This window comes from Filicampus tigris, chromosome 17 (genome assembly GCF_054856515.1).
Source record: "Filicampus tigris isolate MCC_2025a chromosome 17, RoL_Ftig_1.0, whole genome shotgun sequence".
Lineage (NCBI taxonomy): Eukaryota > Metazoa > Chordata > Actinopteri > Syngnathiformes > Syngnathidae > Filicampus > Filicampus tigris.
In genome coordinates, this window is record NC_141233.1 from 11379334 (window position 1) to 11400434 (window position 21101).

The 21101-nt window shown below is 40.0% G+C and overlaps 1 protein-coding gene across 4 annotated transcripts in view; it reads right to left on the reverse strand.

Annotated features, from left to right (window-relative positions):
• Window positions 1–21101, reverse strand: part of cadm2a (cell adhesion molecule 2a) — a 185846-nt gene that overhangs the window by 49733 nt on the left and 115012 nt on the right. For 3 of the 4 annotated variants that reach the window (XM_086012644.1, XM_086012643.1, XM_086012647.1), the window contains exons 2-3: window positions 10698–10724; window positions 793–942 (exon numbers count right to left, since the gene is read on the reverse strand). In XM_086012644.1, coding sequence (XP_085868770.1) covers window positions 793–942; window positions 10698–10724 — 177 coding nt within the window. The remainder of the gene's footprint in view (window positions 1–792; window positions 943–10697; window positions 10725–21101) is intronic. The other variant, XM_086012646.1, reaches the window with a different exon arrangement.

The following is a 21101-nucleotide window of genomic DNA, read 5'->3' on the forward strand; positions in this document are numbered from 1 at the left end:
AATTGAGCCACGATACCAGACAGTGTTCAACTAATACCTCTAGTTTGGGTTTTCCTAGGAGGGCCAATATGACCGTGAAACCATATATTGTACTGTACATAAATGTATAATTGCCTCATTATATTCAGACATGTAATTGCTGAAGAAATTATTTCAATGGACATTGTGCCTTGGGCACCAGTGGGCAGTATAATGCAGACATACTGTACATGAAGACTGTCCTCCGTAAGCTGCAGTGATAATTAGTTGGTTTTTTTTTGGAGAGGATAAATAATATATTGCCTGTGAGTATAGATACGTTGTCTGACTACATGTGTTGCTGCACCATTTGTGTCCAAATATTTCTTTATGGGTTCTAACACCACGACACTGATGCTATTCAATAGCGCAACGATGGCGTTTTCCCTGGTTTGTCAGTAGTTAGCTAAACTCACTCATCTGAAGCAAATTAATATTATTTGAAATACACAATGTGAGATTGCCTTTGTTTTATGTTTAGTTTGCAAGCAAACCTCATATGAGATTGGCAATAAATAGCTTAAAGCCTCTTTTTTGTAGAATTGTTTGCTAACTAGAAAATAGATGTTTGCTGTGAAGTTAATTGACTTTACTTCACTGCCAACATTCCACTAAACAACTCGTCTAATTGCTGTTTTTGTGCAGGCCAAAACCATGTGGATGGATGGATTTTAGGCAATTGGAACTATGCTACTTGACATGGTTTGAACATAAAATAAAAGGAAATGTCATCCGTGTGGAATGTTTTTTTTAAAACTTAAATCAGCCAATTACCTTTCTTGTCACCGAAGAAGAGAGTTTGCTGTGCCGGGTTGGACCACTGGAGGGAGGTGTTGTCGTTGTACTCCACGCGACATGTCATGTTGGCCGTCCCGCCCTCTGTCACGGTGACATTCTGAACCAGAGGATGCTGTCCACTGATGCCTGCCACACAGAAACAATACAAGACATGAGACTTCATTTATCATATAGGGGTAAATGGCGATCTAAGGTGTTTGTGAAAAACACACTTTGACATGCAACCAATGAGACTGCAGCATTCAGCCCACAGTGGGGACCCTGAAACCTCGCTACGCAGAGAAAAAACAAATTAAAAGCTGCTCCTCGGGGACCCGTGTGCATGTATGGGTGGCGCTATGACAAAAACACTGAGACAAGGTAACACTAGAATTGCAACAGTCAAGCTTTCAGCACCATGGAGAGGTCTGTGTGCTTTCAGAACAACGGACAGCAGCGGCTTAGCTGCGCATATACGGACAATTCAGAGTTTCCATAATGTCCTTGATTTTTGGAAGCTGTGAGGCGGATGTGCTAGCCACCCCGATGCTGCCCCTATATGTGCCGTGTTGATGTGTATTCCAAGGGAGGGAACAAGTAAATAAAAATAACCATAAATCTATCCACTGTTCCCATCCCCAGAGGATGGGCTTTTAAGGCTGTGTGAATAAAGGCTTAGGTTAGGAAGATTATTCATCCCAGACTTAATTCTCATCTTATCCCCCCAGGAGAGGATCATAAAAAACACACACACACATTTATAAGGGAAAGGAATGAGGAATTTATTTGGAAAAATGGCCCATTCAAAAATAAAAGTGATTCCAAGTCCTTACTGCGTAGCAGTCAAATACTTTAATTGACAGCCCAGGTGAGATAAACAAACGCACAAATGGAGCTGAAGCGGGAGTGGGAGATTGTTGGGAGGAGGTGAAGGGGAAGTCAAAGAGCACGGGTCATTTCCAGCGTTGATTAAGGCCTCCCAAGGTTAATCATGCACGGAAGAGATAGAGGGGCACGGCGAGGAGGAGGCAAATGGATCGCAGCTTTGGGAGGAGAGAAATATGTTTTATTCATACAGGTTTTGCATGAGGCGTGCTCTGCCCCACGATTTACCAGATTCCCGCCGCTGTCCTGGCGCTCTTTATTACTTCCTCTCTGCACATCACTTACTTTTGCCTCATTTTTCCCCCAACTTACGCCGAGAGGCTGCCAATACATACAGCCCGGCCCAGTGGGATAGATTTTATTTCTTGTGCTCCAGCCACAAAGGGGAAGTTAATAGCCAGCCTTCTACATTGATGGCTCTCGTAGATAATTCTTGAGGAAGGCTCTGTGCAGTATCACAAAGTCAAAAGTGGCTAGAGTAGAACCAAAATTGTACTCAAGTAAGTGTAATTACTTTAGAGTATAACTCAAGTAAAAAGTAATCATACTAATAAGTAAGACTCCACTGAAGTGTCAAACACTGCGCTTATTACTGTGGTCAACATCGTTTTACACTTTTAGAGAGAGAACTAGGAATGTTTTTCCATTTATTCTCCCAGTCATTCGTCATTAAAAATGCAATTGAAGTTTTTCTTTTGTATACTTGCGCGGCAGTTAAGAATGTTGAAATGCCTCCTAAAAATGTCTGTACAGTTAATAAAGGTTGTATGATGGTGGTATTTCGGACCCCAGAACGGATTATTACGGCTCCAATTATTTCCTATGGGAAAAATTGATTCAAAGTCTGTCTGTGCTTTTATTACCGTAGCGTTGTTTGCTTGTGTGCAATGTACTCTCTCCAGTCGAATATTCTATTCGGGGGTGTTCTTTTGATATTGGTAAGCAGCGTTACATTACCAGAAAATACTTAATGTAATAATGGCATGCGGATTTACAGGTAAATTTCAATTCTCTAGGATAAAGTATGATGCGGATTAATTAAACATATACTGTAGGAAAATACTTGCCATAAGGCTAATGCCAACCTAATATTAATATTAGAAAAATATTTGGTACTATTTCTCACTAAATATTAAAAATGGTTGAGAACGTCTATTGTGGATTTTCATGAGCTGTAAATCAAATTTAAACAATTCAAACAAATAAAAGTCAGGAATTACTTAACTGGTTGCAGCAAATTTATATAATTTATATTTATATAAAATGTTTATTTCTGTCCAATCTCATCAGATGAGTTATGAAATTCAAGTCAACTCCTAAATAACCATAAAGTGGAAGTCAAGTCAAAAATGTTCTTTACAATCATGTGTTTTATGCCCCCCACTAGTCTAAACACTGCATTTTGATTAAAATCCTGTTTGTGGAATATGATTTAAGCAGAAAAATCCACCTAATCTCAGGGGGCTGCCATTTTGCCTTGTACTGCCACTCGTTGTCGACTGAAAATGACATCAAAACGGCCGCCGTCTGAGATGGATAAAAACAGGTGGATTTTTTTCTGCTTAATTCATATGCCACACACACAATATTAATCAGAATACCATGTTTGGATTCATGGTTCCGCATATTATTGTCAGGGATGTTTTAACACTTGACTTTCACTTTAATTTTGGTGGCGATGAGTTTTACAAGTTAAAACCTTGGCAGAGGTCTACGTTTGCCATCATGGGCGAACTACAACCTGGAGAAGACCTTATTAGGGAAAGGAATTTTTTCCCCCCTAAGTTGCAATGACATCCAGGAACCCCCATTGCATGAGTGCTGCACTGGGACTTAAAAGGGCCAAAGGGGCCACCATGATGGTTCTATTAGAACAATGAAGTCCTCTGTGTGTCTAATTGACCAGTGGAGGAGCTTCTTTGGTTCTCCCTTCTGGCCACCCAGACCTGATTTAAATGTATCTCCTGAGGAATGGAGGCAGCTGCTATCCCCTGATTTCCATGTCTAAATTTAGATCTTCTCTTCAACTCGGAGCTTTCCCCTACTTTCTTTTCCAGTTCACACGCATGCCGCTCAATTCCCTCGCTCGCCCTATCCCTGGCTCTGTCGCTCATTTCCTCTCAGAGTTGATCCCTGAAGGGTGCATTTCCACATTCTTTGTCTCTTATTCTCATATCCTCCCCGCTCCTTTGCCTTTATCTTGATCCTTCCCGACATGCTTGCTCTCCATTCTGCTGGTGAAGAGCAGGGTTGGGAATGGCGGGGGGGGGGGGGGGGGGGTTGATTTTAATTGCCCTCACATCTGAATGACATGCCAAGGCTGACGCAGGTCAACAGCTTCCTCATCTGCATGACATTAGCGAGGGATGCAATAGGGAAATTAGCGTTCCTTCACTTAGTTGGAACGACATCTTCGCGGATGCCGCGCCGAAGGTTAACATTGCCCCTGATCCGATGGCAAATTATTTTTCCGTCCATATCTTAACCCCTCTGTAGATGAGCTGAATGTTTAAAATGGAAGCACTCATCAACATCCATTTCCTCACTCAACCAGAGCGCCTGTTCGGCGAACAATCAAAGCTGGCCGCAGAGCTTCCCGACAATCATTTGGACTTGTGCCTCCCGACCACTCATTACAGCCAAACCACCGCACATGGTGTCAATACTGCATCAAGATTTTATTTGTACTTTTTTTTTTTTTTTTTTATAGGAACAATGAGTGCCTCTCGCAAATGGATCAGCCTGAGTGCTGCAAACTAGTGGACAACTAATAGTAATAAGACAGAATTGCACATGCTTCCGTTCTGTGTTGCGGCATGACCTTTCAAGTAAGTCTTCTAACTTTCCTTATTTAGGCATGCAGGATGCATTGAAGAAGAGGAGGAGTGCAGCCAGACAGACGGACAGCCTGGAGCTGCTGACCTTTATGTCAGGGCTGGAGCTCAACTGAGCTGTACAACTATGATGTATAACCATGGAAAATTGGATAAAAGCAGAGCATGATATTTTGGTCAAAACGGTTGCCTTTTAAATTACTGTAAATTAAAACTCCACTCGTTGAGATCACAAATCTCTTGACAAATTTCCTTTCCATAATGTTGATTACTTTCTGAGACTGAAAAACATCAGAAAAACGACCCTGGTATGCATTTGCAAATGGTAAGTTTGACCTTTTCGACTAAATGCTCACATTTCCTATTACACACTAGGGTGAAGTCAGAATCTGTGTGTGTGTTTGAGATACAGCCAAAAAACATTTTTGTGAGTTCGCACTGACTTTGACCGTGAATGTCCAACAACCACTGGTGCCAAAATTTGAACAAACTACCAAAATTTAAATTCAAAGGGGTGAATGCGGGGTCAAAAAGATATGTTGACCACTAAATCTAATCGGTTCATCCTTGAGACAAAAGGACATTTGTGACAACGTTGAAGAAGTGCACTGAAATGGAAAGAACAAAAGGATATCGAAAGATCATAAAAACAACAACGATATAAAAACATGAGCTGTCAGGCGCATTGGGACAGTTGGTAGAACCATTTGATGGTGATAAGAGAAACATGCTTTTATAACTATTATAGCCATACAAGTTGAGTTACAATATATATATATATATATATATATATATATATATATATATATATATATATATATATATATATATATATATTTTTTTTTTTTTTTCCTACCACCAACCTATTTTCCCTCAAAAACAGACCTCTCATCTTCCACATTGATATGTGTCACTTTTTGTGCCTTCAAATCAACCACTGGTGCCATTACACCATGGGGACATTTTCTGTGGACTAACAAAAGTTTAATTTTTTTTATGAATTTGTGTTGCTTGTTACTTCTGACCAAAAAATAATAGCATTTGACCCACCCCCCTTCACGCTATAAAAAAATGAATGCCAACATTCAAGCATGATGGTAGCAGTGTAATAGTTTAGGGCTGCTTTGCTTTTTCAGGGCCTGGATTACTTGCTGTAATTAACGAAGCAATGGATTCTGCTGTCTACCAAAACAACACAAACAAACGTCCGGCCATCAATTCGTGCCCTCAAGGTCAAGCGCTCTTAGTTTATGAAGTAGGATAACCTTCAAAAAGATATCGGGGGATTCATTTTTTTACTGCACTGCACATACATTAACTCAACGATTGCCAGACATTTTCAGACCCTCTTTACCAATAACATTTGAAAAAATATATAAATAAATTCCTGAGATTAAATGGCTGGAGTGTGAAAAGTCAAACAAATACATCAAGTGCAGTGAATGAGTTAATTTGGGCACCCTTCAGCTAAAAACAGTAGAACCTGTTTTAAAGCAAATATCCCCACCCGTGGTATCTTAACAACGACCTGTGTCATTTTGACAGAGCAGGGCAGCATAAGAGAGGACCATTCACAGCCGTGGCCCTGACGAAGAGGGCGCATGGCCGCATGACTTAATAAGGTCAGCATGTTTGTGTTGTTCCCAGTGAGAAATGTTCTCCGAAAGTAAACGGGCATACGCGGCACAGAAAACAACAACATTTCTTTCTGAGGCAAAAATGCTAAATTAAATGACATCTCTATCAATCTATCGTTTGGTTTTGAAATCCAATACAAAGCATGCGAGACAATTTCACAGCCAGGTTCTCTTCCGGAAATGGATATAATTTGCCCTTGAATCAGGGACATCAATTTAAAGAGCACATATATAAAAGTGGAAGATATTCAAGGTGGTATCAAGTGTCCTCTTTTCCAGACTCACAGGGCTCTCCCAGTCCTTTTTTTGAGCCAAGGGCATACAATGGATGGTTTTGAAATAGGGCTAAATTGGCCTCCACGAATACTGCAGACACTGTTGTCTTCCACATGGAAAATGTGTAGAGAAGAAGCTGACAGCTGCAAGGTGAGTGAGAGCAGAGAAATGAACAAAAATAAAAATACCATAGATGTTTGTCTCAGGGATGAGAGAGGGAAGCAGGCTTATATTTACGCATGCATTTCTGCATCTTTATTCATGCTTGACTCGTTATTGGAAAACATTTGTTTCTGGGAATCGTGTGACTCGTGAACATACGTATGATTATTGTTGCTGTGTTACATATCATCGCTTTCCAATTTTGGAAACTTTTTTGATTTTCACTTTAATTCAATGTCTGTAATGCAGAAATATGATTCATGTAAAAATAAGAAAATTTTAAAAAATGGAGATAAGTGTTTTTCACATGACAGCGGCGATATGAAAAGTGCATGATGTAAAAAACTGCCATATGGAGCTGCACTAGACACAATTCCTAATACTATAAATGAGAAGGTGTGTCCACACTTGAAAAAAGGGATTCTGATAAATATTGCATTTGTGGAATAAGAGTTAATCCACCCATTTTGGCCATCTCAGAGGGCGGCCATTTTATCACTTCTGTCAACTGAAAATGACATCACACACCCACAGGGCTCAGGTAACGACGATAAAAGTTCACCTGTTTTCTGAAGATGAACCATGATTGGTCGTTATCTGAGCCCTGAGCAACTGTGATGACATTTTCAGTCGACAGAAGTCACAAAATGGCCGTGATGGCTAAAAATGGAAGGATTTCACTTAACTCATATTCCACAAATGCAATATTCATCAGAATGCCTTGTTTCTGCATAGAAAATATTCTTGGAAAAAAATTGACTTCCCCTTTAAGAATGATTGGGAAAATTAATTTATTGATACTTTCAACTTATGATTATTCTAGGGATAATTGTTCAATATTTTATTGTATTATTTAGATTACTTTATTATTGATGCCGGTGGAGTTGCCATAGCGTAAAATGGAGCTCAACTGCCAAGAGCGGAACGTCATGCCAACTTCTTCAGACAGCAAACTAGTTGGGACTGAATTAACAGCTCCGCTCAGGTTGCGGTCAAATAGTGAGACAATTAATCCCACACAATCGACAGAATCGATCACTTAGGCCCATCCCTAGTTGTCTCCAAAAAGAAAACTAATTCACGTTCCCCTATTTTCGGCCCAAAAGGACAGAGCGCCTCTCAGCACCCTCCTCAGCTGCGAGGCCTTCAAAGCTGCATTAGAAACCATTCACACGCTTCCTGCCGTAATTGGTTTCGTAAATTAAATGTCATAAAAGCATAAGGTCATTGGAATCAAGGTATAAATGGGATATTGAAATTCAAAGTTTCTGCTGGAAGTGATACAGAGGAGAAATTACTTATTTTCTTTCGGTCACGAGAAGCCGTGCACTCTGGGAAATGAGCAAAAGCCCTGGTAATGTTCACGTGGGAAAGCAGAATAATCACCGTCACCACCCCCTAAAACCCTCAAATTGCTTGAATCAACATGGCAAAGTGTAATTCTTTAATATGTTGTGATATGTTGACAGATACTGCTCATTTAGGAGTGAGCCGAAGAAATGTGGCGTATCCCCGGGGAAAACTTTCACTGCAAGATGAGAAGGCTCCTCTGAGAAGTACCTCTTATCATAAAGATTGGTGTGACGGGTATATTAAGAAATTAGAAACTCAGCATGCAGTAAGGGTTTGCAGTAGATAGACTGACACTGAAGATCTCATTTGGCACATGAACATTTGAGAAAACCATCAAAACATCTTAAAGGGAGGAGGAGTGTGAAGTACTCTATGTTCTTTCAATGGAATGCCATCCCTTTGAAAAACAGTAGCTCATTGAACAGGCTGGTATACACAGTTGTCCATTATGTATAATTCACACCAATATTACCAATCTATACAGCTCGTACCGATAATGGTGGTTTGTATATCATTTACATGGTTCTAATCATGGTTCACTACCACTACTGTGCACAAATATAGCATTGTGAGTTACTAAGTGGCCCCCGTAAAGCATGTACTGTAAATAAACAGAGCTTGGCTCTTTGATGAACAAATGCAGAATTCTCATTGTGGAGTTTAAGTTACAAGGGATTTGAAAGCAGGCGACGGTTCAAAACTGTAGGGGATCCTGGGAGGCTAATGTTTTATCATACTCAAACAAACACTAATACATCACAAAAATTCAATTCCACAACATCTGTTGCCCTAATTGAAGTGGGATGGGTTTCTTAAACCAGAGAACGACAGCCAGGTCATAGTCAATGATCTCTTATATTTGTCAAATTCTGGCCTGTGGACACTGTAAATGGTTTAAATGAATTTGCCGACCACACTCCACTCCAGGAGGACAAGGGTTTCAGGAATGATGAAGAGTAATGAGATCAGACATGAGGTTGCATTTACACTACTCCTATTATTGCTGCTGATGATAATGTGATGATGGCAGAAGGGAAAGGAGAAGGTTGGAAGGTAGGAAACTCTTGACCCGCTCAAAGCACTTTGGATTACAATAAAGACCCCTATATTGTATAGAGACCTTTGACGGGAGCAGATAATCAGCTCTATTAGAAGGCTAGCAAACCTTTCCATTACTTGATACAAAACGACTGTTCTTATCAAATTATTAGGCACAATTCAACACTCAAACCTTATCAATTAAAAAAAAAATCATCCCTACATACAGAAGTGGCCACACAGAGGTTGTACAGAGCATGGAGTTAGGTTGTCTGTGTGTATGCGCTGTTACTAAATCAGAAAGATCGTGAGGTGTTTCATGACCGCTTAACTAGACCAAACTACTCCTCGGTTTCTTGCGGACTGTCAACTGATCGAAACCTTGATCATTTCCACCAGGCAATTTATTTTGCTCTGCATTGTTTGCACATTTCTACTGTCCAAAAGTGGTGGTGGACCACTAACTGAGCAGTAACATACCACTTTTGCAGCACCATGCCATTACCGAATGGATAATGCACTATACAGTACTCCCTCATTTTTCGCAGGAATTATGTTCACACCTACGACATCTACCTATTTTTACATATTTTTAAAAATCTTTATGCATAATACCAATACTAAATGCAACATCCAGTCCACCCGCCACTTTGCGTGTGTTTTGTGGCACACGGCCGGTTGAGTGTGAATCAGTGCTTGTGTTTATTTGTTACCTTTTATTTGTTTAATTCAGTGATTTAAAATGCATTGATGGCTGTGTTCTATCTTTCTAAGTGTGGAGTAATAATTTGTTCTAAGTAGCGGTGGTAGGCTAAATTAAGCTAGCTTACAATGTTTATTTTACTGTACATGTGTAGTTGTGTAACTTAAGAAAGTTGAGCTTTGCAATAGGTACTTCAGCTTCTTAAGTGTAAAACGATCCCAAACTTTGGACATTCCTTGTCTTTTAAGCATTTTTTCTTCCTGGCTTATACTGGCTACCAAAGTTGGGCATTTTACTAAAAATTGAGCGTCCGTTATTCGTCATCCCTCTGCGGTGTGGGTCGTCCGTCATTCGCCTTTTTTTTTTCCAAAAGTAATACCCTTCTATAGGCCGGTCCACCTCTAATTTTAAACAGCCGCCTGTCAGCAAGTCTGACTACACTTTCACTTGCGTATACTGACATTATAGACAAAGGAAAGACAGTTTGTTCCGAAATTTCGTAATAAATGTTTTAATGTGCGTCGCTCAAATTGCGTGTCAAACTGTGCTTCATTTTGTCACCACACGGTTTGAATCGCTAAAACCTTATCAAGCTCGTGTTTTCACCTGTCTCGAGACAGTTCTGCAGGGAATTTGCCAAATATTAATCAAACAAAATAAATGAAAAAGTACCACGCAGTGCACTGCCTCTTCCCATCTTTCTTCCAGTGCAGACTCCTATTTGAATGGCTTCTATTATAACATGGAAAAATGAATGGATGAGTGTCTAGCTTCACGTTACAAAAGCAAACCAAAGTGGACCGCTGGGACCCAAAGCAAAAGTTACACAAATGTGGGACAGTATGGGTTGGATATTTGGTAACTCACTCCAATGGAAATGCAATACAGTATATGCATACCATTCCTGAGATACCAAAGTGAATGCTACTTACTGCTTGTTGGAATCTAGGCTAACAAGCCACACATGTAATTCTAATCCTAAATGGAGCTAAACTAAACATGGCCACCACTCACCTCTGACTTTGCCTTTGGAAGCCATCACTGGTGTCCACAAGAAGACAAAAGGGGGGGTTGAACAGACAGCGAGAGGAAGGAAGAGAAAAAAATAAAATAAAACAGAACAAAAAGGGACAAAGACAGAATACATGATTAGACAACTGTTGGAACAACAGCGTGTCTCTATATGAGGAGTGTGAAAGGCTTTAAAAGGAGAACCTCAAAATGGCGTTCACAGCACGTCCACTTGAAATTAATTCACCGCAATGTACGCATCTCCCAATTTGACTACCCTGTTGCTCTGCTGTTATTGATGAGTCAGCGGTGCGTGTCATCCAAGCAATCGTCCATGCAAACACTGCTCAAGGTTCACACCCGCTGGTGACTGACAGCAGTGTAATCAGTCACGAAAGGCACAGAGAGGACTGACCTCCGAGAAGAAATACGTTATGACGTGAGGCAGTACTACGGCTCGCTGTAATGCATATGTGCCCCCCCCCCCCCACCCCACCAAAAAAAAAAAAAGAGGGAACCGCAAGAGAGGACAGAACCAATCATCTCCTCAGAGACAGCGGCCAGTGAAACAAACAACACAGATTGTCCATTTATGTGCGTGCCTGTACATTTGTGTGCGCATACCCAGAGGGAATGACTCGTATGTTTGAGACACACAGCTTTGCCCAATTGATGGATCTATTGGAATGCCTGCAGTGAGGCTGAAAATCTCAAAGAGACAGTTCTTGAAAAACGAGGACAGGATGGGAAGAAGAAAGAGAATTTCACTGCAGGTGCAATCTGCGTGTTACAAGCGTTAAAAAAAAAACAAAAAAAACTTTTCTTTGGATCTGGCAGCTGTAAAAACATTTATAAAACATGGTGGATTCAAATTAGCAAACTAATTGTACTTCCTTCATTTAATCATCGGATTTCAGGGATACAAAAGGTATCATTAAGAAAATCAATCATAGTTCGGCTACACAAAAAGCTGCTTTTGAAAGAAGGCGGGGGTGCGGTGGGGTGGGGGGGAGTAAACGTAAAATGGAGGACGGCTTACTTGCAGCGCACTCCGCAGTTGTATCTGGGAGTATTACAGTTACTAAGCAACCGGCACAACAGTTCCACAAGTCCCAGGAAGCTGATATTGTCGACGCTTTTCATTTCGCTCGCTCTCAGTCCTCCATTTTCACATGCCATGTGCAGATTGATTGTAATGGGCCACCTATTACAAGTTTGCCATGGTCCTGATTGGACACAAAGCACTCCAGTTAGGACATTGGACTCTTGTAAAACGAGGACTCCTGTAATGCATTTTAAACTACCCCTGCAGGGATCTAATCTGGGGGTTAAAGCACAGGGGGTCCCTTATCTAACAATCACAATCTGATTATTTGATTCATAGACTGATTTGTAATAAGGAGAATGAGTTCGCCATGAGGAAATACAAAATGCACTGAATGTCTTGTATATGAATGATATTACATTTTTTAATGGTGTCAGGAAGATTAGGATGCAATTCAGACCCGCAATGAATTACGATGCACACATTTCAATTCTTCACATTCTGCCTCAGGTTATTACAATACGTTTTTCTAAAGTACAACATTATGGAGTGACATTTTCCTTATGCAGTAAATTAAAATCACATATTTTTGTTGGTGTTATTTTTGTGAAGCCTGGAATGAATTAATGACATTTCCATTCATTTCAATGGCGAGCAATGATTTGAAACAACTGTTTTGAGTTACCAGAGTGGTCACGGAAAGAATTAAGCTGGTATCTTACAGTATCGCTGTATAAGTATGAACATGAATGTACCGTTGCAATCAAATACTTTGGTCACTGTGGCTCAAGGCTAACACTGTGAGCAAACAAGAAAGAGCAGGTGGAGAGAGTGAGTGTCTGGTGTCACAACCGTGATGCTCTGACTTGTGAGCAGCTTGTTTTCAGTCTCAGAGCGTCAGCAGGGGAGCTGTCATAAATAAACTGTGTGATACTTCATACAGGCGCCACCTGCTGTGACTCACATCCACATACACAAGGCACTGCGGTGATCACAGTGCTCCCTGAGGGTAAAGGTCTCTTGGGAGGACCAGTGTTCATTTGACAGTCTTGTCACAACTGCCTTTTTTTTTTATTATTATTATTTTTTTTTTATATATCTGAGCACTATTTAGGTTTTTTTTTTTTGGGCTCAATCTTTCTCACCTCCTCTGGCGTTTCTTACAAGGAGGCAGATAAGCCCTGCAGTCAAATCTGGGTGTGATAAAGAAAGGACAATAACAATGGTTATTACATCACACCATATCATAGCAATCCCCAGATAATATAATAAGATTCCTCCCGGAGATGGAAAGCAGTTAGGGATGACATCAGTGCAATGTGATTGGACACTCACATTATGCGCCACTGTCCTCTGGCTATGACATGACATCATTGCCGCATTACTGTTATTCTCTTTTAATGCTCTTGTAGAAAATAATCAATATTTCGGAACCGAAAATGTGTTTGGTATTAAAGTACAGTAGTCCCCGACTATCTCGCGCTTTATCTTTTGCACTGCCAATATGCTACATATTTTTAATACTGCTTTCAAATTTTTCCCCAATATACAAACACGTATGTTGGTTATAAAAATATATGTTTTAATAATTCTGGAAGTTTGAATGTAGGGCTGCTCGATTATGAACAAAATATCAATCACAATTATTTTGGTAAATTGAAATCATTCAAACGATCATTTAATTTTTGGTGCAAAACAAGAAAATGTTTAAGCGTAAAAAATATAAAGACAAATAAATGTAAGTAAGTTCATTTTGGACCAGACAAAATTCATATAATTACTTATAAAATAAGAAAATGTGCACAAATAAATTCAAGTATGATTTCCTTGTATAAAGAAAGCGCGAGTGCGTTGGATAGAAATGCATATCATTAATTGTTTTTTATGATTTGGCCAATTTTGTAATTGTAAATGTTTTGATTGCCTGTTTGTTAGCGATCAGGCTTTGTTTTTTCCTCGCAAAGATTGCCAAGTGGCACATTCCAATCCAATTCAATTAAAGGGGCAGGCACATTCATTTGTTCTCACTTTCACGTGTTACAGTCCACTCGAATTGGGTCCAAATGGTCCAGCGACTAACCAGATCCAGTTGATGTAACAGTATCTACAAGACAATCAGATCTCGCATTTTTTAATCAAACAAATTGGATGTTTGAAACACGGTACTGTGATTATGCAACCATGGACAAGAGCATTATATTTTCCCACTTCATTGCACCCGCTTGACTCAACACAACTTGTTATTTGAAGTTTTTATTTCTATATTTTAGTGTCAGGATGGGAAGCTAGCATAACTATAGTAGCATGGGTGTTTCCTTTGCAACCAGCATTCCACCAACCGGCAGATTGTTATCGCCGCACTATTTGGCTGTGAAATGTATTCACGCACACAACAGTTAAAGAGAACAAGGCCAACATATGCAGCGTCACATTTCCAGTGAGACATTCATAAACTTGTGATTACTTTCATTCTTGTTAGTCTTACAACAGCCCGCAATAAATACGGGAAAATGTGTCTTATTTAGTCCAGTTTACGCTAACGGCTGCAATTCATCTCGGGGCAATAAAGACGATGGTAAACAGTGTTAATAGATGGAATCAAGCTTGCTTTAGCGCAGCTTATTGCCAACATACTGCCTGCTTTATTAAATCTGTCTACTGCATCATTGCTCACTCACATTACAGGGGGTACACATCTGTTTGTTCTCTCACTTAAATATATTTTAATTTCCACTCCTTAAAATAATTGGCCCGAACATAGGTGATCCATGGTTTGCATGCCTGTAAAAGACAGACATGTAGTGATGCGCAGGCGACGACGCTGTGGCATGTGTGAATGACGACACGCAATCTGGCTTTTGTAGCTCTACATTCTCGATATCGCAGAATACACACGCTCGCCTGTCAATGCATTTATCAATTTCGATTGACACTATCAGAGAGGTACAGTCGTACCAAGACATTCGGTTGGCATGATTTCAGCAACTTTACAAAGGCGGGATATTGGAAATGGAAGCAAGGAATATGCTTTTTTGGCAATCTCTATTATTCCGCCTTGTTTTTAATCCAGGTCTTGTCTTTTAATGCGGGGCGTCATGTGCCGAAGCAGTTTAGAAGGATTCATTGGCTCATTTGCGAGCTTTTCTCCACATATTACGCAGAGCGGGCTTGGTGCGTGTCACCTGTAGCGATAAAAGCCTATTTTAGGTAGGGCTGCTGATATCGTCTCTTGCAGCTGTCTTTTTCTTGGAAGTTGCAGCCTCTTCTTCTGATGGCTCATCATTTGGCCTTTTCTCTTTTCCGAAGAAGCTCTCCGGAGACATTTGTGTTTTACTCTTTTTTTTTTGCTAGCTTGTGGGCTTACTTTTTTACTACTGCACCACGTGAGCCAGACAGGATTGAATGCACCTGATTTTCAACATAAAACTTCTTGCAAACTCTGATGTTCAATAACATTTTTTTTCGCTCAGTCTCTCTGTGCAGTTCAGTACTAAATGGCTCGTCGGTTGGGCACCGCTGGTTTGGGTGACAATTTAATTAACTACGATATTAGAAACAAGCAGTGCAGTTGTACGCCACTTCAAAAATGTTTCATTTAAATTGAACAAGGCAATCATGAATGCAACCATTGAATTCATAGTCTGCCACTGTACCTAAAGTATGTCTACTGAGTGACAATGAATACAACCTACACCCGTTAAAATCCAAAAGATGCATTTTGTGAACTACGAGTAATAACTGCGACGCTACTTGATGACAGTTGCCGGATTAAAGGACAAGTCACTTACCTTTAGATTTCCTGTCAAGCAGACGTGCAAATTGTTTTACAATGGATTCTCCTTGAGGAAGGAATGCTGCTAGATGACATTTGTCTTTGTAATGTGCCATCTATTTGTTTTGTCTGGGTGCTTGGAAAATTAATTCAACATAATAAACCGATGCGGAGAATGCAGGATAATGAAAAGATCATGTGACTCATCTTCGGTGCTTACCATCCAATACAGTGAGTTTGCTTTTTTCACAAATCCATAATATTGGTCAGTCTACAAGTGTGGGTGTTAGTTTTACACATTTTTGACCGATCTAAAGTGTTGAAAATGGCTGGCGCTCTTTGACGATGCAATGATAATGATTGGAAGAATATGCCATTTTTGGCGTCTCCTGAAAATGGATGATTTTGGAGGTAACTGGGATTCCGCACGCCACCAGCGATATATACATATATATGTAACTGCTGTCATTTTAAAATACATTTCATGGGGTCCTTTTTGATGTTTGTAGGCTCAATGTTAAAGGGGCCTTTCAGCAAAGGTTTCCCCTTCTCAGTAACATAGTCATTGGAGTGCTTCGCAAATGATTTTTCCAACAAGAACGCAGATTTGTGCATAATTGCAGTGGCATTATCAAGAGCAAAGCATTTGGTGTTTGAGGCTCGACTTACCACATATTTACATTATTAGGACCCTCAAGTTAATATTACAACCGACACTGAGTATAATGCGGTGCAGTTCTAGACCACCGCATTACAATAGTCAACATACTGTTAAATTAACATCCCTCAGACAAATGGACTTTTTCCCCTTTGTACCGGCAGACCTTTGGCATTGTTTTGACATTGAGTCCCTGTATAATTTTCAAGGTAACACTAGAGAGAGAACTCTACAAGAGCTACAGAGTCAATGCAGAGGATAGAGTAAGGGTAAACGATAAATCTTGAGCTCACAACTGTTGTGCAGTTAAGGATAGACCAAACAATGAGGGTAAAACTGCACATAAGAAAGACAGGTTTCATTAAATGAAGCAATAACATAAAAAACACAAAAATAAACAGGTCTACATACATACATACATACGTACATACATGCATACATACAGAGACTGCTCATAAAATGCTGCCTTACGGCCTGACTCCAGATTCCCCCTCAGCTTGAGAAGCACATTTTCATTTCTACAAAAACCCTGAGGGATATCAAAATCATGAATCACCCTAACAAGAATAGTCTAATAGGAATTGCAGCAGGATGACGTATGCACCAAAAACACACACACACACACATGAGCACACACACTGTCAAACGGGTGCTGGTGGAGGATGATGTACAGTCCAGGTAGAGCCCATAACTCAGCAAATGCTTTCTGTTTCCACTGCTTCTTCAAATGAATAGTTTAAAAGGTGAACTTCTATTGTGATCGATGCCTCCGGGCTAACAAAAGCATTCCTGGAGACAAAGCTTTGAAGCAAAAGGTGTATGGTCACCATCCCATAATCTGCTGCCATTCATCAGAGGGTGAGGGGACAGGAAAACTTAACAGATAATACAATCTTCATTTTTTTCTTTAACCCTGTGCAGAGGTCAACTTCCTCTAGGATAATATGTGTGGTATCATTCAAAGGCGAGGCGAATGAATGATCTCATTCCTTCTGGCTAGGTTCCTACCACAAACCAAATATTAAATTATATTCTATTTCAGTGACAGAAAATCACTTTATCTTCCCAAGATTTATGGTTTAGTTCAAACCAGCATATCATGACAATATTGTATTATTAGTAAGAAAGAAAGCTGTTCAATAGAGCCTGAATCTGGTTTTGTTCGTTCGAAGCCTACTTCCTGTCTCTGCAAAGGGAGGCTGAAGTTAACCTAAAGTTAATTTTTACTCCTGGAGTGGTTTGTACCAAAGTCTGTATCTACACCTATATCACAGTTCTCAAAGAAATATAATGTCCTTGGCCCATGCACTACACGACAAAAAAAAACAAAAAAACAAAAAAAAATAAAACACTTGCAAGAATTCCAGTTCTTGACCAAAATAAACTCACAAGGCCACAACACTTAAAGTCACACCTCCAGTGCACGGATACTACAGTACCTACAGCAAGTACACTTCATATACCCAACTTAGTCATTTTCATCTTCTTTTTCTATATTTTATGATTTTATACAATACCGCTTTTTGTTTAATCAAAAATGTGACGAAAAATGGTGGAGTTTATTTTTGGGCAGCAACGGATTCGTAACATTTCATATTTCCAATAGAAAAAAAAAAAAAAGATTTACAAGTACGTTGTGTTACAAGCTGTAAGTCAAAGCACTACTGCACTTAAATGAATAATAATACAATGAAATCAAGTGATAATTTTAGGCCTAAAATGAACAGAAATGAAAATGTGTGGTCATGGGATTGATTGTGTTAATAACCCACAGAAATCTTTCAGCATCCGCAACATAAAACTCATGGCCCCGCCTCCTCTTAATCAATCGTGCCTTTTTGATCAAAAATGTGTATAGCATTTTGCCGGGCCTGAATTATTCAAAGGTCAGCGAACAAAGGCGGGCAGATGCCATGCTGCATTACAAAGGCGAGAATGGCGCTAAATTGGCAATGTGTTCCGTGTGTCTCAATGGGGAAGCTGACAGGTGACCTCTGCCTCAAGGGAGCGTTTGGCATCATACGGAGCTAGCTCGCTGTGATTGTTAGTGCTTTAAGTCAAGGCCAGTGCCTGTTAGCACACATATTCAAACCATCACCTTTATATCGCAATCTAGTTATGGCATCAGGTGCCTTTCCTGCGTGTTGAGAGGCGCATAAACCACTTTGGACACAAAATATCCCCGGTGATGATTTATGTACATGCGCTGTATGAGTTAGTTTATGCATTGTGTGGTTGGGCATTGCACAGGGTACCCACTCTTTTCTTGAAATTATTTTTCAGGACTTATTTGGGGCTTTTCCAGGACTATTTCATCTGTTACAGTATGATTCAGGTTATCACAAGATACACCGATTAATTCCAACCCCAACATTTGGGGAAGTGTTGTTTTCTACAACTGTACCTTACTTTTTGTATATTTAATAAAATTGCCTCAATGTTAACAAATACCATACCTAATTGTCTAAAAAAAAAATAATCCAAAAACAAACAAACGGCCACCTCACAGCTGCAGATCGATTCTCATCGTTCAACCCAAAGAAACGTCATAACACTCATGTAAGGCCATACTTGGATATTGACATCTAATTTACTTTCTTTGCTCAGTAAATCAAGACGATGGAATACAACTGATTGACTAATGAGCTGCTGATGTGTTGGAGGGAGGCCAAAGCCCATGTTAGCACCCATGGCGCTGCCACAACCAAGGTTGACTAGCCCAGGGTCGTAACACTACTGTACGAAAAGTCGGAGCTCTGCTCTCTGTGCATATAAACAGTATTTTAACAGAGTTGAATTCCTAATGAAGTTTTCCTCGTTCACATATTTTGGGTTACTGCTTTCTCACAATGGAGCAAGTACGAAACGAGTGTTACCTGTGGCTATCTCAAAGCCGTCGTCATGGTCACAGCGGCTCTACTGAAACCAGAGATGCATTTCATCTCAGAGCGCACAGCCAAAAGTGACGACAGCTAGAGGAATAACAGTTCTAAGAAACAATTTGTGTCTCGCTCCTTATAAGGTCCTTCGTTTTTTTCTCTTTTGTTACATACCAAACATAACCACACCAAGATGTAAGGCGACATACTTTGAAAACTCGTACTTAGGGTTGTCCACAGTTGGGGGTTGCCTCGAACCATCTACGTATTCACTACGCCGCTTTAGGTCGAGCCTACCAGGGGACTTGCAGCAAAGCACTGAGCTTGTCCATTTCAATCTCACACATTCATATCTCATTAATGCATGTTCACGCATGCATGCTCATTCAAACACATTCCAGTGTGCAGCTCCCCCTCACACCAAATCAGTAGAATCACTTTCAAAGTCCTGCTTTCGTCCTGATCGAATGACCAAATATAAACATAAAATAACTCATTGTGGACATTGGTCTACGAAATATACAAACCAAAATCATAAAGCGCTTGTGTTCTTCCTTATGAACAAGCACAAGCACAGATTTCCTTTGGGAGTTAAAGCAAATCCAAAAAAGCAGCTCAAGCAGGACTCAAGCAACGATCGTTTGCTTTGACAGCCGGCAGCTCCTTTGGCTCCTGTTGTTTGCTCTCCGATAAATCACATTTGTCTTATTCGCTGTAATCTAGCTAGAAAACAAAGTGTTATTCTGCAAGATTAAACACTGTGTCATATGAAGGTGATAACCTATAAGATGGCACCTTACATCTATGCATCCATTTGAAAAGTCCGATAACACTGGTCAACAAATTTCTATCAATTAAAAAAACAAAAGTTTTTATAAATTGGATGCATTGTTTGCGCTGGTTCCAAATCTGCCCTCATTATTTCTCAAGGACATCAGGTTTTCCTGATAATAATAATAATAATAATAATAATAATAATAATAATAATAATAAGCAGAGCAAGAAAATAACGCGTACGACTTCCATGTTTTCCGGCATTTCCGGTTTTCTACCCGGTATGCCACCCTCGTCATTTATGTCTAATGGGAGTACCATACGTCACATAATTTGATGTGTTTACAGAATGTAGCTTACTTGCAAAAAGTACAGTGTGAATGTCAACCACACTAAATGAAAACAAATTTAAGTCTGCTTTTGGTCTTGACCAAACAAGCGATCAAAAGGACTTTTCTAGTGTGAATACACCCTAAATGACTCAGTAAGATGCAGCAATAATAGATGGTTTTCACTGAGGATAAGAAATGCCTTTGAGTATTGTTATACTCACTGCAACATCAGTGGTGGATTCATTAGCCCACCAATGGCAGTATGCTTTATGTTTTACCATTCATCCAGCCAAGGTATATAAATCGTGTGGTGTGATTGAATGCACAACGTTTAATTCTCTTTGTTTTAGGTTTTAATTCCAAACAAGCACGCGGCCTCCTTTAAGAAGTATTGTTTGCCGCATATCTGCCAAACAACTGCTTGTTGTTGAGTTCACCGTCACCATAAGAATTCTGTTGATTGTGCGGAATTGAATGTCGATTAGTCACGTCTCCAATCAAATGGAGGCAAAAAAAGCTGCGGACGGCTCAAAAGATTGTGTTCAATTACTGAAGACAAATGTGAACTTGCATCACGGACAGATATGGAACTAATTCTTTTGGAGTCTTCTAATTGCATGAAATAAATAAGTCGACGACTTGCTTTCGCTCCCCATCAAATTAAAGCTGACCCCCGACATGCTCCAATTGTGTTATCCAAAGGCACCCAGGGGACCTGTGTAAATGCAGCGGGGGCGGGACGTGGAGGCCACAGCTGTGTGTAGCTGATGTGGCCTGGAGAGCACAATGCACACACTTATTATTGTTCTAAAAATAAAAGAAAATAAATCCATTCATTTTCTATTAGTATACTACACTCACGGCCATATTCCATGTCAATGTGAGCTTATTAACATTTTCTAATACTCTCCCTTTGTCTTTTTCGTCAAAGGTGCTAATTGGTTACA